The 27,015-nt window shown below is 38.7% G+C and overlaps 1 protein-coding gene across 1 annotated transcript in view; it reads left to right on the forward strand.

Annotated features, from left to right (window-relative positions):
- The window catches only part of SYT9 (synaptotagmin 9), a 215,630-nt gene that overhangs the window by 54,600 nt on the left and 134,015 nt on the right, over positions 1-27,015 (forward strand). Inside the window, exons 2-3 of the mRNA XM_072619715.1 lie at positions 278-626; positions 9,082-9,628. Coding sequence (XP_072475816.1) covers positions 278-626; positions 9,082-9,628 — 896 coding nt within the window. The remainder of the gene's footprint in view (positions 1-277; positions 627-9,081; positions 9,629-27,015) is intronic.

Here is a 27,015-nt window from a genome sequence, read left to right on the forward strand (position 1 = left end):
TCCTCAACAATAGCTCCTGTTGAGTACTTTCTACAGAATAAAACTCTAACCAATGACCACTTCTTAACAAAGACCCCCAGTTGCTAGTCTCCACCCCACCCCACCCTAGGAAATTACTCTGTATTTTCGCTTCCTTTTTGGTTGTTTTTATTGCTTCCCTCACAGACTAGCAGAAAGCCTGGCACATCATTGGTGCATAGTAAATGCTTGTTGAAGCAATTAATGAATGAAGTAGACACTCCATTAATGCTGGTCTTGCGATTTTCCTCCCTTTTAGACATCTCAGTGAGTTTGCTGTCTCTAGTTGTCACAGCCTGTGGGTTGGCCCTCTTCAGTGTATCTCTATTTGTGTCCTGGAAGCTCTGCTGGATCCCTTGGAGAGAACGAGGCCTGTTCTCAGGAAGCAAAGACAACCAGGAGCCCCTGAATTACACAGAAACCGAGACCAATGACCCAGAGTACAGTGAGGATTACCAGGAACAGCCCTCACCCTATCCTGATGCCGCCATGAAGATCAGCCACACCTCTCCTGACATCCCCTTGGCTTCTCAAGCAGAGAACAAGGATAATTGTGTACATGGGGCTCGTATGCAACGGCAAGTGACAGAGCCCACGCCATCTGCCCGGTCAGTAGTGCTGTCTGTCTGTCTGTCTTCCAGAGGGGGCCACAGGGATTCTCTGGTAGGATGAGTGTGGGATCTGGGAAAAGGTGATCCACAGAAATGAGAGAGCCAATGATACAGTGGAAAGAGCTTTTACTCTATAGCCAGAGGGGCCATTTATCCTGAGGAATGTTTTCCTTAGAAATAATAACACTCAGAATCAAAATCTTCACTTTTGTCCATTTCTTTTTTTTTCAGTCAATGCTTGCTTTAAATAGATTTCCCTGGAGGTGCTGAAATCATATGCAGAGTCTTCTTATGTTGATCTTTTCTTCTAATTGGATATTTATAGCTGACCTTTGTTTTCCGTACTTGGTGAGATGATTGCACACAGACATAATTCTGAAAGGACCTTGTATCTATAACTAGTCATTCCTTTTCCTGAGACATAACAAATTCATTTCAATGGTGGTTGATGCTTTCTACATCCAGCCTTCTGACTTTTCCAGAAGAATGTGTTTGTGATGTACAAGTCTGAGATGTCCAGAGCTTTTGATTTCTTTCATTCTTAGATCCCACACCTTATTTCCCAACATTGTTTACACTATATTCTCCTGTGCCTCAGTCTGTAATGAATTAATTAAATAACAAGGCATATGTTGGCTTTGGTTTGGAGGATCTTGTCAAGTCAAGAATCCTTCTTCATCTTCAGCAATGAATTGTTGGTACATGAGATGTAATTGTCATCATGGATGTACACATTCCATTGCAAGGAAGCATGTTCAAGGAGTTTTTGCATTTGGGACATGATGTCTTCCGCTGTGTTAACAAACATACACATACTTATTACTAGTGTGCTACGCAAGGTCGGGGCCATTTCTGAACATATCCTGATGATAGAGAGATTAGAAAAAGAATGAAATGATTCCAGCTGTCTAAAACTTAAAATATGGCATAGGGGAGATTTTTTTTTCTTGAGGCTAGTCTTTCTTTGTTCAGAAAGGGAGATTTTGGTTAAGATTCTGCTGTATCATCACAAGGTGTCAGCTCCGAGTAATAGAATTGAGGTTGCATGATCTATTGACCTTGACAAAGAAGCCAGCTCTAGGCCTAGACATGCTACATTTCTCATCTATGATTCACATGTTACCCAGAAGTCTTTGGCTGCCAAGAACTCTCAACAATGATTTCAAAGGTTCTCTAAGCAATAACTTTCTAACAACCATTTTCACTAAAACCTGGGTGACTTAGCTATGAGAGAGCATGTGAATGAAATGAGCTCTGCCTGTTATGTTGAATGTTTAGAAAAGGTGTGATAAGCATAAGTTAACACCTCCATAATTATGCCTTTGTTGTGAAGCTGAGACAAACTATTGGTGATCAGTGGGGAGAATGGCTTTAAAAAAAGAGGAAGTCAACATTTCACCATTTTAAAAACATGTAATTAAAAGTCTCAGAGATGGCTCAAACATTTCTCCTTACTGTCTTTAGATTTTTTTTAAGGTGATTTAAGAATAGGGAAAATCTTCTCCTATTTAAAATGTACTACAAATTACTCCAGTAGCTGTGAGTAGGTTATAGTCTCAGAAGGCAGCATCCCCAACTCCTCGTTGCAGACAAGATGTGTCAATCTTGGCAACAGAAGGACATGATTCAACAAATCTAAACCTCCACAAACCTGACCTTCTACAGCCTGGGCCTCACCTCACACTAAACCTTTCCAAATGCATTGGGTTCTAGCCAAATTGAATCCTTTGGTGTTTCTTATGCATACGTTGCATTTTCTCATTTCAGTGATGTGTTTTATGCCTTTACTAATATATGAAAAACCTTGATCTCTACCCCAATCTCATCCTTCACCATTTAAAATCCTATTCATCCTTCAAAACCCAGCTCAAGTGCTGACTCTTCATTCCTTCAAGTTAGAAAGGCTCTTTTCTTTCTCAGACATCACATAATACTTGCTACCTCTCACATATTCTCATATTCTCTTCAATACAATATTTTTTGTGGCACAGTTGCATATGTATTAGATATTGGCTTTTACTGCTGCTGTATGTGTTGAATTTCCTCCATTAAGCTATAAGGTAAAAATAAGTTAGAGTTTATTTAATGATCCAAGTTTTACAAAGTACTTTATAAACAATACCTCATTTTATCCTCACGACAACCCTAGGAGTTAGGTACTCTAATTAACTTCATTTGACAGATGAGGAAATTGAGGCAGGTAGAGGTTAAGTGATTTGCCCAGAGTCACACAGCAGCTAGGATGGATGGATTTGAGTCCAGGTCTTTCGGACTGGGTTAGAAAGGTTAGAAAGATGACTGTTTTCTATGAGGTCATGGATTATGTTTGAATTATCTTGGCATATTCTCCTACCAGAGTATTTTACACCAAGTAGATATTTCATATATGGCAGTTCATCACTGAACACATTAAAATGTTCATAGTTACAAGCTCAACATTTAAATACTTCTCTACTCTCATCAATGTGGATGCTCCTTCCCTGGTACACCTTGCTATACCTTCCATCCTGCATGGTTCTTATCCAAGACTATGTATAAATTCTCCAACGAGAATTCACTCACATGTTGGAAGACTTTTCTTGGTTCTTTTATTTTTGAAAACAGTTTTATTGACATGCTTTTCTTTTCCATTGCAATTACTTATTGAGTGTCCCTACTTGATGAGATATCTCTTGTAACAAAGTAAAGCAGTTAAGTAAAACCAATTATACAATGATCTTATCTGCAAGTACATGAAACATGTCACATCTCTAATACCACCACTATCTCTCTGTTTTTAAAATTTAACAGAAATCTATTTTCTCTCTCTTCTACCTCCACACTATTAGGAAAAAAAAGAAAAATAAATTTCTTGTAACAAATATGCATAGTCAGGTAAAACAAATTACCTCAATGACTGTTTGCAAACTGTATATAGTATGTGTATTCACATTTATATGATATGGATGTATATACATACACATACAGTAGACTGGTAATATTGGCATTACACTTGGCATTCATTTGCCTCAATCATCCCCCACACCATGTCTATGATTTTGTAGACCAGTTTCTTTGGAATAGTAGTAGATCCATTGAGGAAGGCCATTGGTGATCTGAAACTTGACAGAATCGGCCTACTATCATCCAGAGAACCATAGATTTAAAGATGGAAGGGATGCTAGAGGCCTTCTATATATTCACCTATGTATTTATATATCTATCTGTGCATGAACAGGAATATCTGTAAAACCTAGCAATAGGTAGGGGATCCATTTTCCTTTGGGGCTTTATGTAAGACATCCTCCATGACCCCAACAGATAGCTTTTCTATTTTTCTTACACATCATGTTTGATACCATCCTTGATATTCAGTGGATAATTGATCAAAGGTATATCATGGGATCATAGGATTAAAGTTAGAAAAGTCTTAAAGGCCATTTAATTTAGTCCAAGCCCTTCATTTTACATAGGATGAAACTGAGACCTAGAGAAGTTAAGTAATTTACCCAAGGTAGCAGGTGACAGAGCCAGGATTCAAACTCAGATACTTGTGACTCCAAGTTCAGTGTTCTTTTCACTGTGCCACACTTCCTTCTATGGTCCTATCTGTCATGAAATAGTCTATAAACTTAAACAGATCCATGAGAGATACCTTGTTTGAGGAATTGTCCTCCTAAGATCACATTTTGTTCTACCGGTTCAAATATATTTTGTATAATTAATACACAATTTTGTTTAATAAATAAAATGATGTAATTAATAAATACTTTTATTTCATAAGCATTTTGTTCTACTGGTTCAAATGGATTTTGTATAATTAACAAACAACAAATGCAGCAGGATCTTATTACATCTCTCAATTAATTGCATGACTCAAAAATGTGGTCTTCCGTATCAAATTATATGGGAAAACCCACATGTCCCCTACTCATACCATTTGGGATACTCTTAATCATAGATCATTCTTATAATGATTTTATAGAGAAGAAAATGTAGCCATGTGGGTCAATGGCTGCCGATATTTTTAAATGTTCTTTTATTGTTATTGTTGGTAGCAGTATTGTTTTTAAAGTACCTGCTGTGATCTTTTGTCCTTTGGGACTTTCTCCGTCTTTGGAATATCCTGAAAATCAACTCTCAAGTAACTTGAAAACTGTCACTTGCAGAGATATTTTTTCTGCATTTTGTCAGGTCAGGCTTCCCTCCTTGCTATTATCTTCTTAAGCATCAGCTACTGAGGTGAAAGCATCAAAATGTGGAAGTGCAACTATTATTGCCAGTGACAATAGTTTGCTATAGAAATGTCAGCAGAATTATTGCTTTTTTCCATTTATTTTTTGCATTTCTTTATGGTTAGTGTGTGTCTGTGTGTGTGTGTGTATGAAAGAAACAGACACACAGAGAGGTTGACATCATTAAACTAACCACCATTTTCAGTGTAAATGAGTAGCTACATCCACTTCCCTGAAGTTGGATTTATCTCTGTATTAGCCCTTTTTTAAAAATTTTTTAATTAATTTACTTATTTATTTTTCATTTTCAACATTCACTTTTATAAAATTTTGAGTTCTAAATTTTCCCCTCCCTAAGATGGCATGAAATCTGATATAGGCTATGCATGATCTGTACTAGTATTCTTAACAAAGCTTTTCATAATGTGAAAACCAGTGCCCTTATCACTGACAATAAAAATTATAAGATATCATAGAATCTTATCTGAGAACTCCATATTCTGTCTTTATTACTCTTTGTATGGAACATTGGAGTATTTGGCACTTAGTAACAATTTGTAATACAGCATCATTTCCCTTGATTTTCCCTCTTTATTTTACTCTATATGTAATAGTGAGAAGGGGCTTGGAATCAGACCCCTTTGACTTATAGAGGAAGCTCTGTGGATCAGCTGGCCTGTCCCTGCCATCACTTATAACAAGAGAGCTTTTTATTGACTTGTACCCTAAACTTTGAACTATGAAGGTTTTCCCAAATGACACAGAAATCTCATGCCATGTTCTCTGTAGATTCATTTTCTCTCTTTTTCTTTAAATTATTTTATGGGATGAAATTACTTGCAATCTTTTATCATCATCCTCTACGATATTTTGAAGATGAGATGGTATACTAAAACAATTTTATCCTAGACTGTGACATCTCTATGCTTAACAAAGAAATGTGGTAGTTTCTGAACACTATCTCCTTCCTGTGACATCTGCCCATCAATTCAACTTTTTTAAGAAATTATGTTAGAGTCAACATCTTGGCTTCTGTTCATTCCCTCCCCCTTTTCTTAGTTGGCAGCTGCTTAAACAAGTTCAGTTGGTCCTGCTGTAATTATATATGTTTGTGTGTGTGTGCTCTCAATTTTTCTCCTTTCTTTTGTTATTGATTTGTATTATTTGATTACGTTTGTTTTGTTCGATTTGACTTCTTATTGATTTTTACCTTTGCTCTACCCAGTCAATGATAAGACTGTTCAAAGTCAGCTGATTCTGAAATAATGGACGAAGAAATAAAAATTATTTTCTTTTCTATCAAGATATGGTCAGTTCCATATTTGGGGATGCTATTGCATATTTGCCACATCCAGCATTATACAATTCTTTTCATGAAAATAAGAATTCAAGATGAAAAGGCTTGAGGGCGCTGACGATCCCATGTACCTCTGGCCTTCTTCACTTGTTCCCAGCTGTGTTTTCCAACACAGTTTTCCTCATTCTATCCACATTTACTTTCACATGGATATTACTGAGTATAAAGGTATGCTTTGCCCTAGCTTTGAGTGACTTTTAAAGTTTTTCATATGGAATGGGGCTTTGCTTTCTACATGTCCAAATCACCTAATGTGGAGGTACAATGTAGCTGATGTCAACAACCTGTTTCTGAAAAAAGATATTCTGTGTTCCCCTTCTGCATGGGTGGGATACTCTCTTTCCTTGGACTGTAGCTAGAACATGCTGCATTATAAAAAACTACCAGACTGCAACAGTCTCTCTCACTCTTTTTTCTGGTGTCATGGCAGGGTGAGAATGGGGTATAGGGTGAGAGGTTGAAGGTCCTCTTTACCCAGAGCCTGGGCATCATGACCTCCACTGTTGACGAGGCTAAGTTTCCTTCCTCTCCTTTAGACCCTTCGTCCCCAAGAAACAGGCTTGGGGTTACGTTTGGTTGTGTTTTCTTTTCAAATTTTGAGGCCCAGCTAATACAGCCTCTGGCAGACTAGAGCCATGGCAACCTTGGCTGCAGGATTCTAGGCAGACCAGCATGTGCTGTGAGTAAACTGGACCTTCAGCCCCTTGAATGCCACCAGAAAGACTGAGACTGTCCCAGTCTGGTAGTTTAAAGTTGCAGCCTGTTCTGACTACCCTGCCAATGGAAAGAGGAAGTGTCTTCACCCAGAAGCAGGTCAATATCATCTCATACTTTGGAACCTCCATATTAGCTGATTTGGGCAAATGCAAAGCAAGCCCTGTTGCATTTAGACTTTCAATACTTCATCTTCTATGGTAAATTTCACATCAGTTTCAATTATTTTTCTAGTGGTCTGTTTCATTACGCTCATTTTTAGGTGACTTTTTTTAGTAAACTGTACAAGGCTCAGAGCTAAAAAAAAAAAAAAAGTGTTTTGTTTTCCCTGAGGGGAATATGAGGATAAAGCCTCTTTGCTGTCTAAGTCTCACTGATGATTTCTTAGTAAGAGAGAACCATGGGATATGAAGTAGCCTGGATTGAAAATTGCAGGAAAATAGCAAAATCAGAACAAGCTAAGAAGCCAAAGAATAGACTTCATTAGCAAATATTTAATTTGTAAATATCATTAAACATCTTGTCCACCTAAATCCCTAGATGCATTCTAATGGCTCACCTTCCTGGCTAATGTCCTTTCTGTTTATCTCAGAATGGAAATGAAAGCTCTTGGGCTGAGCTTCTGAGGCAGTGACCTGAAGTAGGTCAGTAACAATTCACTTTCTCAACCATGGTACTTAGAGCATATTTCCTGTGATTCAGCTAGACTCTTTACATGGGACAAACTTCAAGCAGGTAGAACAAGCCCTAAGCTGATCTTAGAAGCCACACAGTGTACTCAGCTGTGGACACCTAGCCAGAAGTCAGGGACTTAAGTGCTAATCCTCACTCTGGATAGAAGCTTATTACATAAACCTGCTTTTTAGTTTCCCTAGAAAGAATAATTTTTAATCCTAAATAAATATTTCTAAAAACCACTTCCAGGTTTGTTTCCTATGGAAAATGGGATAGTTTGAGGACAAAGGACTTTTCTTAAGGCCTTTAAGGATGGTGATCAAATTTTAGCACAAAGAGTAGCCCCTTGTCTTATTTTTTTGTTGTTTTTTGGGTTGGTGGTGGGGTTTTCTGAGGGAATCAGGGTTAAGTGGCATGCCCATTGTCATAAAGCTAGAGTAAGCATCTAAGGTCAGATTTGAACTCAGATACTCCTGACTTCAGGGCCAGTGCTCTATCCACTGTACCACCTAGCTACCCTTCCCCCTTGTCTTATTAAAGATCATTACCTCACTCACCTCTTGAAATTGACTTATCTAAAAGCACTTTCCTCCTTCCCCATTCCCAGAAGCCAGAACCCATTCTTTTCCATTAAGAAAGGACTGAGAGATTGTTGAGGAGATCCTTGTAATCTCTGAAGGGAATGGTCAAGGAAGAAAACAAGTGATTACTATTATTCTGGAATATTAACACCAAACTGTATTTCAACATTTATTCCTTGTTCAAGATTCCTAAAATGTTACCTCAAATTATTTTGGGATAGAGCTATGTCTGAGGTATTGGAGAGAAATAGCATGGAGAACAGGGTTACCACTATAGATATCTCTCTCTCCCTTCTTGCCTCCTTCCTTCCTTCCCTGCTTCCCTCCTCCCCCTCTGTCTCCCTAAAATGCATGAATATTAGAATAATATTAAGAAAAATTTTTTCTGGCAGACTTGTACCTAAAATGCAGAGCATAAAATTTGTATTATTTTTCTTTGGCATGTACTACTTACTTGCTCTGTGACTTTTCACATTTCACTGTCCCTCTCTGAGCTGCCTGTGTAATTCAACTTAACAAGAAGCAATGATATGAGGATGAGAGGATCTCTAGATGACCCAGTTCACATATTTTGCCACAGTCCCAAAGGAGAAATAAATTTTTCCACTGAGTTAGGATTAGAGGTATAAGAAATCTGGACTATTTAGGGGAAAGTATTAACTTTTCCAAAGCTCAAATATAGTATTACATTATTCTTGCTTTTCTCCTCTGCTCCCCATGTCCTAGAAATAGCTTTCTCATATCACAGAATATATTAGTCCTTGGTAGGTTTAGGTCAAGAAAATCCAGCTGCTCCCCCACCTTGGCAGAACATGGCATGGCAAAGGATGCCAAAACGCCTAGATGTTTGTTTGCAAAGAGACTTTCCCTAACCAGGTCATAATTTTGTTCTCTCTTGCTTTTCACTTAAGGCATAATTCAATCCGAAGGCAACTCAACCTCTCAAACCCAGACTTCAATGTCCAGCAGCTTCAGAAGCAGGAACAGCTGACGGGGATTGGACGCATTAAACCTGAGTTATATAAGCAGAGGTCAGTGGACACTGATGACGGGAGAAAGAACAGCAGCAAAGCCTGTGGGAAACTGAACTTCATTGTGAAATATGACTGTGACTTAGAGCAGCTGATGGTGAAGATCCATAAAGCTGTCAACTTGCCAGCAAAAGACTTTTCTGGGACGTCAGACCCTTATGTTAAGATTTACTTGCTCCCGGATCGGAAAACTAAACACCAGACTAAAGTTCACAGAAAGACACTAAACCCAGTCTTTGATGAGGTTTTTTTATTCCCAGTTCCCTACAATGACCTTGCCATGAGAAAACTTCATTTCTCTGTCTATGACTTTGACCGGTTCTCCCGCCATGATTTAATTGGCCAAGTGGTTGTGGATAACTTCTTAGATTTGGCAGACTTCCCTCGAGAGTGTATCCTTTGGAAGGATATCGAATATGTCACCAATGTGAGTTCAAAATTTCTTCACTTGGGGGTTGGGGGAAGGACTTCTTGGTCATTGCAGAAAATGGATTGGTGCTTGTACAAAGGCCATCATTGGTCACATGCAATAGCCTCCTTCTCCCATGATATGTCTCTCCATTGCTGCTAAAGTCAAGTGTTCTACAGTGTTCTGTAAAAATTTAAGCTATCACTACCAACTACCTAGAAACTGGTTTTTGTGTTTTGTTTTGTTTTGTTTTGTTTTTTTATGGGAGGAGATATAGAGACACAAAGCAAGTATGTGTCAGAGGTGGGCCTTGAACACAAGTGTTCCGGACTCAGAGTCTAGTTCATGGCTATTTCATCTTCCACCTAGAAGTTGCTTAATAAATGTTTGTTGAATTTTCAGGGAGAGGGAAGTAAGAAACTGGACTGGTGATAAAGCTCTATATTCACCCAAAAGTGATTCAACTAGCTAGATTCAACTAGCATTTACTAAGCAACTATTATATGCCAAGCGTCTGTATTGGTGAATAAAGTTTCTACAATGAAAATCCCTTAGACTCATGAAATCACAAGTTCCCTTCCCGAAAAAGGGGCCAGGCTCTGTGATACTTGCTTGTGATAGAGAGACACAAATGAAGTGATTTCTCTTAATCTCATGGATGTTGAGTTCTACATGGACATCATTTCTGAATCTTCCTTTTGTTTCTTTACTGAGGCAGGAACTTGAATTCTATTCAATACATGAGTTACTAGCAGTTATTTGGGGATGTAGGAATGCTGTCTAAGATAACCTGTCCTCTTGTCTGATCCATATTACCTACTACTTTTGCAGGCAGAGAGTAGGCTTTTGTCTTCCTCCTTTCTGCCATTGTTCCATAGCTGTCATTTCTGCTAAATGGATCCTGGCTCTCCGTTAAGTATGCTCTGCCTGTGGGAGATCCTTGCATGGGCTGTCTGTTCTAGGAGCATGAAATCCCTGAGGCTGTTCTCATAGAGTCAGGTCAGCAGGCATAGTCAGACTTACATCCTTAGGCACATGGGTGGCAGTAGTTAAACCTTCAGCTGGTGGGGATAATGAAAAGCTGGAACCTAAGAAACAAAAGCTACAAGGAAAGCAATCTTTATAAAGATATTATTGATGCTAGGGGAACTTATTTATGAAAAGCACCTTTGAGATTTGACTAAGGAAACAGAGAAGAGGTTCTGTATCAATGGGTATGTTTCGAAATACCCCAAGTTTAGAAAGGGTTAATTTGGGGGCACAAAAGGGGAATGCTACAAGCAGACATTTAAAGCTAGCCTTAGCAAGGACTGGTGAAGAGCAACCAATGAAATCCCTCCTTCTTTCCTCTCCCCTCTTCTCAAGGGACACCAAAACCGTTATGGAAAGGGTGAACACATAATTATAATTCATCTGCAAAGAACAGGGTCAAGTGCCAGTTAACAACAACAGAAGATAATAACAATGACTGACATATATGTATGTGTCTATAGCTGTATTATATACGTATGTGTTTATTCATATGTGTGTGTGTTCTAGTGTTCCTTTACTAGTTCGTCTCTACTGTACCCACTAACCATGAGTGCTCCACCAAGGTTCTGTCCTGGGTATTTCTTTTCTATCCATAGTATCTAATTTGATTATCTCATTAGTACCTCTGGATTCAATCATCATCTCTCTGCTAGTAATCTCTAGTTCTGTATATTCAACTCTAGTCTCTCCACTGAGCTATTCCCTTTCACTTAACTTCACAATCCAATTACTCAGCAACCTCTTCATATCCTAGGTTTGTCCAATCTGTCATTTCTTTCACTACAACATCTCTAATATACATTCCTTTCTCTCCACCCACACAGCCACCACACTAGTTTAAATACTTGTAACCTCTCACCTGGATTATTATCATAGCCTCCTAATTGGTCTCCCTTCCTCAACTATTTCTCCACTTCAATCCAACTTCCACATAACTACCAAAGTATTTTTCCTAAAGTCAAAATTTGAGCATGTCACACCACTGGTATAGGAGGTGGGTCTTGAAGCTCATATTCAGCAAATTCTAGTGGTTCCCTCTTTAGGTTTACAAAATGGTTTATATGCAGTATCTCATTTGTGTACACAACAAATCCATGAGGTGGGCACCATGACTCTAATTTACCCTTTTTTTACTTCAGTGAGGTTCAATGAGTTGCCGATGGTTATAAAACATGTAATGTCTGGTTTAAGCTCAAGTCTTCCTGACTTCAGCTCCAGCACTCAACCCATTTTTGCCATCTTGACTCTCAAGCCAACATTGGACAGGGGGAGCTCTGAGAAGGAGTGAAGAGGGGAGCAGGGTGAGTTAGCCAGATATTTAGTCCAGTTTAATGGAATATTTATTAAGTAACCACATAAAGTAGAAGTAAAACATGGTCATAATTACCCTCATGGAATTCACCGTCTAAGAATGAATATTACACATGTACAGAGAACAGCCACAGTGGTGGCAATGATGGTGGGGATTGTGGGGGTGGCAGCTATGGTGGTGGCAGCAGGAGCAATGTACGTGGTAGTTTTAACATATTATGTATTGGAGTGATGCAAGAAAAGGACTGTTCAGAGTGTAAAGCGGAGAAAGGATCAGAGAAGACTTCATAGAAGAGGCAGCATTTAAGTTGGTCTTTAAAGGACACTTGGGAATCCAAGAAGTGAAGGTGGAGTTGGGGAAATGAGGAGGGAAAAGAATAGTACAAGTATTCAAAATAGCATAGTTTCTGGACTCAATTAGGGTAGTCCTTTGATGACTGAAATGTAGTTTTGTCTCCTGATCAAGTTTTGAAAACCTTATACCTTGGTAAGACCAGTAAAACAATCAATGAATAAAATGCATTTGTTAAGTATGTGCTGTGAGCCAGGTACTGTGTTATGTACAAGACACAAAGTTAAAAATGAGGTGATCCTTTGTCTCAAAAAACTTGCATTCTAATATGGGGATACGACACATAAGAAAATGATGGCCAGAGAGTTTGGTCTAGGCTAGTGCTTCTTAAACTTTTTCTATGTGTGACCCCTTTAGCATTTCTTAAACCCAATTTGGGGTCGCAACCCACAGTTTAAGAAGCACTAGTGTCGGCAATCATAATCTCAAGGTTTGTCAGTGGAGACATAGAGCAGTAGTCTATCAAGGTATATGGTAAAAGGTAAAATGTGCCTGAGTGTCAGGAAATAATTCAATCTGAATGGAAAGTCTTGATACATAATGAGGAATAGTATGTGATAAGCCTGGAAAGATAGGAAATCTTTCCTATTCTATCCTTTTCCTAGGAAATCATCACTAGGAAATACCTGAACTTTGATAATTAGGGGATGAAATGGAGAGGAAAACCATGATCCAGATGTTATAAATATGGAGAATGTTGGGAGAGTGACCTAGAGATTATAAATGATACTAAAAAAGATACAGAGATGATATAATGAGGAGAAAAGAGATTCTTACGATCTTCCAAAGAGTAAAATCTATTCAGGGATATAGATAAAAGAATGTTCATAAAATGGCAATGAGGCAAAAAGAGATATACAGACTCCTGGGACCTGGGACCTAAGAATTGGGGGAAATGGAAAGCTCTTGCTTTGGTGCCTTTGGTAGAAAGTCAAACTTCAGTTAAAGCAAAGAGGAGGAAGGAATGATGGCTGAAAAATTGAGAGGCAAATGTATTTAAGGATGTGTCAAGATTTTCAAAAGGCACATTAGAATGGGCTAGCAGATGGGGTGAACCAGTTTAGGTTATCCTGAGAGGAACAGGGCTTATCAGAACAGGGTTGCTTGATATGTAGTTTACGTCTAAAGTAGCCACCATACCCAAGATCAGGAATTGAGTACTATAGGGAGAGGATTAGAATTTCATGTTGAGACTATAGGAACCAAATGGCTCAGTGGGAAAAATTTAAACCAGGGGTAGGGTAGCTGCAGCCTGGTGACCTTCTAGGTCCTTGGGTGCAGCCTTTTGACTGAGTCCAAGTTTTATAAAACAAATCCTTATGAAGGAGATTTGTTCTGTGAAGTCTGAATTCAGTCAAAGGGACATACTTGAGGATCTAGAGGGCCACAGGTGACCTCGAGTCCACAGGCTCCTCACCCCTAAAAACAGCAGAAGAACTCAAAGATGGAGCCAACTTCAAGTTCTAAATGGAATATGGAGCACTGGTGTTTCAATCTTTCAAACCTACCTGGGACCTCACCAATAGTTGTACCCTTTGCTGCTTTGACAATGACTAAGGGGCTCCTGGTCCACAAGAAGAGAAGGTACAAAGTTTGTATGAAATCTCTGCTGTTTCTGACAGTGGCTGTGGAATTTCATTCCCCCAGTCCCTCTAAAGAGCAGCTTCCTGAGGTTTGAGTGAAATCTTATCCTTGGGGTTTTCTGCTCTTTTAATGACAAATATTCACAGATATAAGAGAGAAAGTCTGAGATAATTCAGGAATTAACAGCTAGCTGTGTTTGTTTTAGGGAGAATGAAATAAAAGTGAAGATTTGGAATAACCAGATGTGCTCTCAGAGACAAGTCAGGTCCTACATATAGGTATGCCAGCATTTAGGACAAAATAGGACAGGCCAGTCACAACACCATTTTGGCCAGAGTGAATCCAAATGCCCCCATTTTGAAGTCACCAGTCAATAAACATTTATTAAGCACCAAAATGTACAAAGCACTTAAGCTCTGAGAAAATAAATAAGGGAAAGAAAGTTCCTGCCTTCAAGTTGCTTACAATCTAACGGGATACTACAATATACAAAAAGAAGCTGGGGGTAGGAGGCACAATGCTCCAGAGGGTATTCAGCACAGAGGTGTGATGGTTTTGGAGTCAAAACCAAGCAGAGAAACTGATGAAAAGTGAAGAATTGGGTGGACAGGTGATGGATGAAAAAATGAAGGATGGGTTAAATGGGGCTTACCAACCAAGGTTCAAAAGGCCCTTTATTTGGGTAGCTATGTGAAGGTTGAAGAAGAACATGGCATCTCTATATTTTAGAGGTGATCTTTTTTACCCATTTTTTACCAGCTCTCACCTAGCAAAGATTCAATGAACTATAAAATAGAAGTGTCCTTTTTTTTAGCCAGATTCTTTCTAGTCTGAGTCTTCATTTTTAGCTGCTTATCTCTTTAAAAGGACAAATTCAGAATCAGACTGTCCAGACTTTAGCATTGGAAGGGAGCTAAGAATTCATCTCGTTCAAATTCCCTAAGAATTGCCTCTGGCATTATTTATAAGTGATCATTCAGGCTACGAAATAGCAAAAGGTGAACTAGTTCTGGATTCAGTGTCCTGGGTTCAAATCCTACCTCTACATTTACTGTATGACTTTGAGAAAGTTATTTAGCCTCACTGGGACTGTTACCTCATCTTCGGAATGATTGGACTAGACATTCCCTCAAGTTGCTTTAGATCTGTGGTCCTATAACCTACAGGAGGAAGCAATCAGCCCTCAAGTCATTTTTTTTCCCCTTTGGGAACTGTCAAAAAGTCTTTCTTTATGCCAAGACTAAACAAACTGGATAAATTATCTTTGCTTACTTGTCTCGCCAAACCATAAATTTCTTCTTTGCTCTCTCTTTTTCTACATAGGGTTAACAACCGTATGTAGAACCTAAAGACGTTAATAATTTGTTAAAAAGACAAAGTTAATACATGTTAAATAGTTAGATGACAATTAAGTGCCAAACCATGTGGTGCTGATTACAATTGAATTCCCAAAAGGAGGAGATCTTTTTGGCAGGAATAGTAAGGATAGATTCCATGGAAAAACTGAGCCTTAAAGAACGGCTCGATTTCAGGGAAGGAGAGCAGAAGAGGAAGGGAATGACATTCCAGGCAAAAAATACAAATTTTTAAAAATCGCAAAATTATAGATGATAGGAAATAGCATAATGTTTTTGAGAGACTAAAGAAAGTGGCCTAATTAGAACAATCAACCCATCCACACCTACTCTGTGCCAGGCACTGTGCTAGGCTTCCCCCTGTAGGTCATACGATAGTGGATCTAAATCTGGAAGCAGCTTTAGGGATTGTCTAGTCCAGCCATTCCAAAGACAAAAATGAAATGGCCCACACCCTCAAGGAGCTTATGTTCATTAGATCAGAAACTACTGGGCTGCTTGTCTAACAAAACACAGGGAGCATACAGTTCCACTCAGTTTTCATTTTGTTTCTGTTCTCTGTCAAAAAGAGTGATATTTGGACTGGAAATGAAAGGACAAAAATGAAAAATAAGAAGTTGAAACCCAATATAAAGTGGGAGATAGTAAGGTATCAAGCTTCCCTGAGTTCAAGTTACCGAAGTTCAGAAACGGATGGGGCGTGTTTGTTGAGCCACTGCCAATGACCTTTGGAAGATAAATATAGAGGGTGGGAAAGTAATAATAATTATGATGGTGATGATGATAGCTAACATTTATATAGCCCTTACTATGTGCCAGACATTGTCTTAAGTGTTTTACAACTGTTATCTCTCTCATCTGACTGTCACAATAACTCTGAGAAGTGCTATTATTATCCCCATTTTACAGATGAGAAAACTGAGGCAATGGATATCAAATGACTTGCCTAAAATCATGCAGCTAAAATAGGGAAAGGGAGGAGGGGGAGGGAATCTCCCAATTTTCCAAAGTAAAGAATGGAATATGCAGACTATAGCCCAGTGAGCTTGGCTTTAATTCCTGGCAAAATTCTAACATATCTTATTAAAAAGATAGTGCAAAAAATGAAATACTTCTTGCTCATACAGAGCTTACATTCCAACAGAAGTGACAAGCGTATGTGTGCATACACATATAAATATATACATATATGTGTATGTATGTATGCATATGTATGTATATATGTGCTTACATGTGTATATATGCCTATACAGAATAACTAATAAAGACATTAAATACATAGTAATTAAATGCTTGCTTGGGAAAGAGGAGAGTTGCAGATGGGGAGATAAGGAAAAGCTTCATGTAGAGGTGATGGGTGCACAAATTGTGTTTTGGAGGAAGAGAGGGATTTCATGAGGTAGAACTGAAGGGGAAATGCACCATGACTGTGGGCAATACCCAATGTAAAGTCCAGGAGACAGGCATTGGAGTGTCATAGAGCAGCAACAGAGATCATGCCACAAAAGTGAACAGTCTCAAATATCTACACCTTTTGACCTAGAGATCTTTTAAGAGGTAGAGGGGAAAAGAAAAGTTCCATATCTACTCAAATATTTATAGCAGCCCTTTATGTAGTAGGAAAAAAAGATTGGAAACAGAGTAGATTCCTATCAGTTAAGGAATAACTAAACAGATTATCATACATTTTAAAGATGAGGGAAGTGAGGCCCAAAGAAGGGAAGTTACTCATCCAAGGTCACACAGTTATTTAATGACAGAGTTGGGACTAAACACCAGGTTTCCTGATTTCTAATTTGGTACTTTTCTCCCCCTTTACATGCTGAAATGTGTTTAATTCATTCTAATGATTGATAATAACAGGTAGTCAGAAAAATGGTGGGTAAAGATGACTAATGCCTCCAGACGAAGAAAAATCCTGTTTGTTCTTTATGCCCTTGAAACAAATTGGTTTGCCTTTTCTGACACCATCACCCTATAATCCCTGCCAAATTTGGAGTCTATTTTAGGCAGCGTGAAATGATGCAGCTGCTTTTTGGTAAAACAGCTTTTGGGTTTGTAATGTTCGGTGCCTATTCTTTCCCTACTCACCTCTCCAACTTCTTCCTTCTCCGGGGACCTCCTTTAGGGCATCTATTCTCAGCACAGGGTTCACTGAGTTACTATAAGTAGGCATGAGATGACTTATAATACCAGAGAGAATGAATTTCATAAGGGGTTACCCAGAATTCACTTTACTTTTAAAATGCCAGGTTAAAATTCCTTATAAATATCGAATTTATGGCCCCCTGATTCTTCATACACCCATTCCATTATACAAATTGTCAGGTAACATTGTGCCTGGCACATAGTAGGCATTTAATAAATGTGAATTGATGTGAATTGTCACAAACTTAAAGTTTGAAGAGGCCTCAGATGTCAAAGGATCATTGGGGCACAGATTTAGAGCTGGAAGGTTTAGTGAGCAAGTCCGAGACCTTTTTCAGTTAGGTGAGCTTGAAGAAGCTGCCTAGTCCTTCAGCTCAAAGAGGGCAATTTTTAGAGTTTCTGGCAGAGAATCAAGAATCAAGTCCTGCCTTGATGTCCAGCTGGGCCAACAATCCACAGCTTGACAGCTCTATCTACTTTTTCCTTTGACTACCCATATCTTATCTGCAAGAATTTCATGTAGCTAGTGCAGACCTCCTTCAAAGTGATACCAATGGAATGTGTTGCCAGTGTATTGCCATTCCAAATTGATGGATATAAAACTTTATCATAGGGAAGATAATATTGTGACCCCAGAAAAGAATTCTGGTTTTATAGCTTGAACCTTCCAAAGAAGACAAGTAACCGAGTCTGGTGAGCCTGAATGTAGGAACACGGGAAGTACTTCACGTTAGATTTCACATAATCCTCTATGTTTACAGCAGTCCTAGAGAGTAGGTGATTAGGTTAGTAAAACCCAGAAATGTCTTGGGATGCCAGGACCTCCAGGCTCTGTTCTGTCTATTGCCAAGTTGCTATTCTGGAACCAAAGATTCTGGAACCGCCATCCTGGGACTAGAGGTCTCCGTAGTGTTCCCCAGTTAGAACAGTGGTGTTTGGGGGTGAGCACAGAAAGCAGTTACAGTGAAACCCATCATTTGTATGAAAGGGGATGTCCAAATGGGAGGAGTAGATTGCATTGTGACCATAGAACTCTACAATGAGCAGAAAGGCTAATTGGGTGGCTTGACGACAGGAGATGTAAGAGATATACTATTCTAATGACCAGTTGGTCATCTCCAGCTAGTCCCTGGATTAGGAATAACAAGGAGACAAGGGGTGAACCTGAACCTAAGGTGCAATGAAAGAGATGGACCAAAGCTGTAACACAAACTCAAGGCTCCATCTTATGTGAAGTGGAACAGATGGTCATAGAAGTGGAAGATTTTCCTAAGCAATAACTGAGCAGTTTTGGGTGCAAAGCAAGAGCTAGTATAAGAGATAAACTAATTAATTATTGCAAGGGTATCGATTCCCACCAATATGAAATTATTCATACCCTGTAAGACAAGCAATTTGATGATGAAGTCTCATTTCTGCTATGCAGTTCTTCCAAGGTGAATTAAAGGCAGCCAAAAAAGGTGACAACAATTATGACCATCAAATATGAGGAGAGGGGAGTCTTCTAAAAATGGCATTCCACCAAGACCAGCCCTTGGGAAGTCAGGGATATGAAAAAAGAGATCTGTGATTTCCATGAAGTATGATAAGGGGAATGTGAGAGATGAGTGGTACCAAGAGGCCATGAGGATCAACCCATGTTCCATGTATTCTGTGAACACTAGAGAGATCAGCAAAGGCATAAGAGGTCCCCTCATTGGGAGGATGTGGATGAATTAAGAGGGTAAGTGATTTAGTGCATGCACGCACAGTTGAGTGCAACAGATCCCCTCCATATATTTTGTCCAGATTCATATTCCATCGCTAAACCTTGCATTCTTTTTTAAGAATGCAACTGAACTCTCCATCCCTTCTTGGATCCTGTTGAGAACTCCTGGTTTTGACCCACTTTTAGTCCTTGGCATTACCTTCTACACTTTACATCTAATTGCCCAACTTAACAATGCACCTAAACTCCATCTCTGAAGAAATTATGCCATTACTCCTGTCTCTCCATTCAAGCACAGGAAAACATCCAGCCCAAACTATGGACTATTTCTACCTACTCCACACTAGACCCCAGCACCCCAACCAGGCACCAGGCCTTGGGAGGCAATACATAATGACCTCCAAAGTTTTTTTTTCCATATCTGCAGTTCTAAAATCCTTAGTGCCTCAGTTTCGTCAGCATTCTATGGCAACAATAATGCCTACTCTGTCTTGCAGAAGGATTACTAAAGATCAAGTTAGATACTAGATATTAAGATGCTTTAAAAAGCTGTAATATTAAATGACTACAAGATTTTCTCCAAGTATTATGGATAAATAGCTATCTTTGGGATAGGTCTTAGTATACTCTTCTTGATTCTGAATTGAGAATCTAATTTATCCATTAAGCTTCTGGGAATATTTCATTAAGGAGAGTCTTTTGCACATTTCATACCTCAGTCCTAGGGCCTGGAAATGTCTATAGTCTGTGAAAATTGGATTGTTCCTCTAATAAGGAAAAATGAGTGTCTGTATGTGGTGGGGGTTGGAGATGGGGAAGGGGATGTTAAGTAAAATTTTAATGATTATTTTTTACATTTGTGTATCATATGCTTTTCAAAGAACTCAGAGAATGTTATAACCATTAGTAAGTAGCTTCTCCTCATTGGAAGTTTCCAAGCAAAGTCTAGATGACTGGATAACCATACTACAGTAGTATGGGTTAGATGGAGATCACAAATCTAGAGACTGAAGGGATCTCAAAAGTCATCGAGTCCAACCCTGTCATTTTCCACATAAGGAAATCGAGACCCAGAGAGGATACATTATTTCCTGGAGGTAACACAAATGATAAACATCAGAGTAGGTATTTGATCCTGAGTTCTCTAACTGCAAAATAATTGCTCTTCTCTCTGTGTGATCAATGAGATCCCTTCCATCTCTAAAAATTTGTGATCCTGTAAAATAAACCTTCATCCTACAATCTTCCTGTAAACTAAGCAAGCTGCAGTAGTTGTATTTCATTTTGTTTCATTTTGATGTCCCAAAGATTTTAAAGCAAAACCAAACAAGCCACTGCCCTGCCAAGGTCTTGAGGGGTTATCCATCATCAAAGGCTAGAGAAAGTTTCAGAAAGAAGGAGGACAAAGGGAAAGGAGAGGCTGCCAGAGGTACTGAAGCTTGGCCTCTCCTGATGCCCCTTACACAACTGAAGCACCTTCCTGGGACCTAGAATTCTGTCAGAGGAAAACAGTCACAAAGGGCCTGCTGCTCAATCTGCCAAAGGTCAGAAGGTCTTCTTTGGGTTCTGAGGTCTTTCACGTTTTTTCTGATTTGGAAGAGAAATCTATTTAAATGAGCCTTGATTCTGAATGGAAACTGGTGACAGTCATAAGCCACCATCATTTCTAATAGTGATTCCTGTCTGGAGAAAACTGAAGTACAATTGCTGAGGGAAAAGGCCCTTTCTCAGCCCCACCAGGCTTCCCATGGGCCTCTGGACTTGGCCAGTCACTGCATCGTTCAAGATTTCCATCTTGTTAACACCAAAAAAAGCAACTAAAAATGTCAACAACTACAAACATAGAAGCCTATTTTCCAATCTATATGAAAAAATTATGAGAATAACCTACATATTCACTGAGGAAATCCTCCATGAGGGTATTGGTAAGAGGCTGGATAAGCTTTCTCAAGAGTCATTCAAAGTAGTCCACATCTTTGCCATCACAGAATTGACTGAATATATGTAGTAAATACAAGATCCCACTGTGGTTATTCTTGATTATCTAAAAAGAAATTTGAGAAAATGCTGCCCTGAAAGTTCTCTTCCAACAAATTATCTCCTACGCCCATGCTAAAGTCATACAAGATTCCTGGCAAGATGTAATAACCAAGATGACCCTATTGGCCAACCATACATTTGTTAACATCAGATAAAGCATAAAACAAAGAGATGTATGTTTGCTAAAGGGACTCACCACTATCAGGGAGGATATCCAGCAAAGATTCCAAACTGAAGATGGATTTTCTGTGGATTGTGAGGTCCTCCAGATGCTATATACTAATCTTATGAAGTCTCAGAACATTGTAGATACTCCTGGGTCTGAGATCCATCACTACTCCATAGAGGTTGTTCTAACCACCCTCACAGGAAAAATTTAATCAGTGGAGAAGGCTTTCTGCCCAGACTATGATGTCCAGTTAGATGGGCAATCTACAGTGCTCTTTCAACAGTACGTATCCTTAGGTTAGTAACCATAAGGAGACAACAATTTGGGCCAGAATTAAATAAAAAGAGGAGGGTCATTTGGAATCCCCATGGAAAATTCCAACACTTCTTTTATGGTTCTAGGATTCTCCCTAATGAGAAAAAAAAAGGTTTATCCTTTTAATACCAATATTCTATAGGTCTTGTTGCGCAGCTGCAAGTCATAGAATAGCTCTGAAAGATTAAATATGAGTATCATTTAGAGGCCAATGGAGAGATGCATTATGGGTGAATGCAGGATACAACGCAATACAAGGAACTAGAAAGAACCAGAGTAAAGAATATGTATGGCTTTTATATTTTTTTTGCCTCAAATGCAAGAGCTAAATATATTTCAGCCTCTTCCTCTCTGCCTGTTCATCTTTGAGCTCAGCTCATCGTCCATCAGCAGTGCCTGTCCAAGATATATACATACTAATGGGCTAACTCCATGAATTGTCCATCCGACTGTGTGTCATAGTCTAGCCAGTAGGCATTCATCATCCTTTGACTTCTCCTTTGTGGGTGGTTAAATCAACTAAGTGTTCAATAAACATTTGTCAAGTACGTTCCTGGCTCTGTACTCAGGGCTGGGTGTACACAGTGACATCACTGGCCTCAAGGAGTTTTCTACTTGGGCACCATACCTTATTCACAGATAAATACTGGATATATACAAATAAAATCTCTTGAGTAACACAGCAATCGATGAGAAGCCCTTATCATGTTCCAGACCTCAACGCACACAGCACCATGCCATCCACAAACACAAGCATCTGGAGGAACTCACTATCTCTGGGGAATCTCTCTTCCATTTGAATTTTGCAGAGGACATTTTCTATAATATTGTCAGACACCTTTGGGGAACATATGTTTTAATGTTTTATGTCTTGCTTGTTGTTGGGACTGAGAGGATTGTGACAAAGTTATTTCTATGGCTGCATCTCTCAAAGAGACAGTATAGCCCAGTGAAAATGACAACCAATGTTTATATATAAACTCCTTGCAAGTAGGGATTGTTTCAGGCATTATATTTGTATCTGTAGAGCTGAGGGACACTTAAATGCTTACTGATTGAGTGAGTGCTTTAATATTGCAAGATTCTCTACATAATCTCCTTTCATTTTTTTTTATATTTTTTCACCAATTACACATTAAAATAAATTTTTTAAGTTTTGAATTCTAGATTCTATCCTTCTCTCCTTCCCCAATAACAATAACAACACTGAGCTATTATTATCCCCATTTTTATAATTTTACAAAGAAACTGAGATCCAAGGGGGTTAAATGGTTTGCCCAGGGTCACTCAGCTAATAACTGAAAAGAGCATTAGACTTGAGAACATGTCAGAGGGCATGATTTCAAGTCCCGTCTTTATCACTTACTTATTAGCTATTTGATCTTGAGTAAGACACTTAATATTCCTCATATGTAAAAAAGCAAACTATGGCTCAGATGCCTTCCAGCTCCAAAATTCTATGATTTTGAGGAATTTTGCATGATCCTAGCAAGTACATGACAGACACTTTGTTGCCAAATGGTTTGTTCTCTTACTAGTTAAACTTTGTTTTTGTAATAAATAATAAACCCACCAAGATTTATATTCTCTACCTCTCTTGGTTAATTATTGAACTGCAAGGATGGAATCTGATATAGAAAATTGTCTGCAAAATCTTGCCTGTTCCCTCTTTTGGTTCATTAATTCTTATTTAGGTTTCTGACATTGATAGTAATGAGCAGAATCACCTTTGAATCCCCAAAACATTTATCAGGGAGCCCAAAAGAATTGTATCTCTATAGGATTACAGCAATGTAGAGATGCTGTTGTGGTAGCATTGAGGATTTAACATTTGAGTACTACGACGAGTGTCATGACCAAAACAACTATATAGCCTTTGAGACACTGGCAATATTCAGAAGCTGTCAAGGCCAAAAGTGAGGTACAGTAAAACAAGTCCACAGCCTAGATTGTGTAATACTCAGAGAGTATTATAAGTTGAGAAGGATGCTTTTCCATGCAAGATTCGAAGCTCTGACTCTCTCAGAAGATCCACAGCTGAAGGATTCTTTCACCAGCTTCCCGGGCTCTACCTTTGCCTGCCTCTAGAGATGCATCCAGACTTCAAGGGCAGGCATTGTATAGGTCACCAATCACAGGCTGAAGAGCTGTGCCAAGTTTCTGCAGTGCTGAGTTTTTACAATTTTCCCAGAGTTTTTAGTGTTTTCTGAACACTAGTTTACCCATTTGTTGCTACCATTTAAACTGCCCATATACATTATCAATATTAGGGCAATGTCAGTCAATGGGCTGACTGAACTACCAAAGGTAGGCCCTCCTCAATCAAGGGTAAGGGTAGAGGGGAGGGCAAAGTCTAGGTTAAAATTCTTCTAATGACCAAATTGAAGAGCTCAGCCTTATGCGTTATAGAATAGATGTGAAAAGCATTAAATAAATATACTTCAGACCTAATTAGTTTTCATACTCAATACATATTCTCATGTTATGATCAAAGTTACCTTTGATGTATACACAAGCACTTCTCATAAAGATTTTATAGATCCGAGAAAACAGGCTTACGGATTAGTAATTGTGGGTGTTAATAATGGTTGTGTCTTCTCTCACACATTCTCTGTGTGTGATAGTGTGCAGCTTGTCATAGTCCTGTGATCTTTTCCATTCTCTTTGAATCCATATCTCTAGGAGATGGCTTTAAAATTAATCCCTGAATGCTTTTAAAATTGTGTTGACTTCAGTAAGGATTTCTTCTTTGTATTTGATAAGTTTTGATCATTCATTTTGACTATTTTCTTAAGGGCCATTTCTTCTTGTCACATTACCTCTTGGGTCATGAGATGACAGATTTCTAATGTGATGACTCCATTATCACTGATGATAAAAGCAGATCACTATAGAAACGCTGGAAAATCTGTTACATTTCATGCCTACTTGTTGTCCTCTGTCCAATTTGATCTATAATAGCCCTTACACCAAATGTTTGGTAGATAAGTCTTCCCTTTGTTTACTTTTTTACTGTCTTACTGGTAACAGGGGGTAGATGGGAACACTTAGGTGGCACAGTGGATAGACTACCAGGCCTGAAGTCAGGATGACTCCTCTTCCTGAGTTCAAATCTGGTCTCAGATACAACTAGCTATGTGATCCTGGGCAAGTCACTTAACTCTGTTTTCCTCAGTTTCTTCATCACTAAAATAAGCTGGAGAAGGAAATGGTGAACCTTTTCAGCATCTTTGCCAAGGAAATCCCAAATGGAGTCACAGAGTCAGCCACAACTGAACAGCAAAAGTGGATAGATACTAGACCTCTGATTTCATGGGTGAGGAAACTCCTTCTACTAATGCAAGTTAGCACTCCTCTGGAACTTAGAGTCTTAGAGAGCGGTTGTCTAGAACATTTGTGACTTGTCCAGGATCACACAATCATTTTGTGCCAGAAGCAAGGCCTAAACTTAAATCTTCCTATTTTAAGGCTGATTCTTTGTCTACCATCTCAAGCTATCTCTCTTAAAAAGTGATCCTGCTGGAAATCTTTGAGCATCCTCTGTAATGTATTGTGACAGAATTTTTGTTCTAAACTGTTGTCTTTAGAACTCTTATTGCCCTTGGTCACTATGTCCCTCTATTTGACAAGGGGATCAAGCAAGTGGATGCCAGCTGAAGCTGTTACTTTCCTCCTCATCTTGGTGAATGTTTTACATCTTCAAATTCACTCAGAAATGGTGATGATCAGATTCAATCTGATTATTTTTATCAATTTACCATTTTTCAAAGACAAGAGCTTGACTAAATAGGTTGGGGCTATTGCATTTGCATGCTGGGTTTTCTTATTTTTATTCTAATTTGGTCTTAATTCTTATCTTTGCTCTTTTCAGTCAGGGATGAGTCTTCACATGTATAGTGCTCTCAGTGATCCCAAGATGATCCCTGCTTCAAAAGCTCAACTTTTTAAACACTAATATTCTCTCCGGGATACTATATGGCTGCAAATGTGAGGCATTCCAGTCTCTGAAGAATCAAAATTGTAACTGACCCAACAGGCAATTGAAAGATTACTGAATTGAATTAACTTAGAGATGAATGAGTTGGGTAAATTATCCAGATGACTGTGTTTTTAAGTTCTTATGCCTGACTTTTGGTGTCTCTTCCCTTATTAGTTTAGGAGCTTTTACTTTTTGCTGATTTCAGTGTTTTTTCCTCAGATATCTCCTCACCCATACTTTTAATTTGCTTCAGTGCTCTGCTATTGAGTGAGAAACCAGATAAATCTGTTATAATTTTGTCTAAAATAAGAGTAAATAGGTTTTGAGGAAAATCATTCTCTTCCTACTTCAAACTAATCTGGATGATCAGAGTCTTGAGGCAGGAAGCATAGAAGAGCTACATCTTGTGTTGTTCAGAAGGATAACCAAGGTTTCAGTGAGTTTGGTCACATACAGGCAACTAACATGGTCATACAAACAGAGTATAGTCAGGCTCAAGTCTCTCCAAAGGTGCATTCAGGTTAACAATGACGGTCAAGATTCAATGTAATCATGATACAGGGCAGAAATGCTAGAGATAAAACCAAGATCTGACATCAGAAAGGGTGAAATTGGATATCAAGACCCTGGACAGCTCGGCAGTAGTTAGATATCTGCTCCCTATTTGATACTTTGATCAGAGATTTATACCTGTGATTACACACCTGTCTAAGCCACATCTAGAGTTGCAGTTCTCTGGCATTTAACAAGCCTTCTTTTGCAAGGAGATCATTTTCTTTTTTTTTTTTTTCTTTTCTTTTTTTCTTTTTTTCTTTTTTTAATGTTTAACAATCACTGCCATACAATTGAGATTTTATCCCTCCCCACCCACCCCCCACTACCTCCCTCCCTCCCCACGACTGCATACAATTCTGTATAGATTCTACATATACTTTCCTATTGAGTATATTTTCACTATAGTCATGCTATGTAGTCAGACTAAGATAAATGAAAGAATCCGTATAACAAATCAGAACATGATACACAAACAGATACACATACACAAACATGATCTGCTACATTATGTGAGTGACTTCCATATTTCTCTCTCTGAGTGTGGAAGGTATTTTGCCTTGAGGTCCACCATTGGGATTTTTTTTTTTCAGAAGTTCTTGTGTTATTACAAAAATCTAAGTCTACCAGAAAAAACTCTCACACACTGTGGTTGTTGCTGTGCATAAAGTTCTCCTGGTTCTGCTCCTTTCACTCAGCATCAGGTCATATAAGTCCTTCCAGGCCTCTCTGAAGTCTTCTTGTTCATCATTTCTTATGGCACAATAGTACTCCATTACATTCATATACCATAATTTATTCAGCCATTCCCCAATTGATGGACATCCCCCTGACTTCCAGTTTTTGGCAACTACATAGAG

Source organism: Notamacropus eugenii, chromosome 6 (genome assembly GCF_028372415.1).
Source record: "Notamacropus eugenii isolate mMacEug1 chromosome 6, mMacEug1.pri_v2, whole genome shotgun sequence".
Classification (NCBI taxonomy): domain Eukaryota; kingdom Metazoa; phylum Chordata; class Mammalia; order Diprotodontia; family Macropodidae; genus Notamacropus; species Notamacropus eugenii.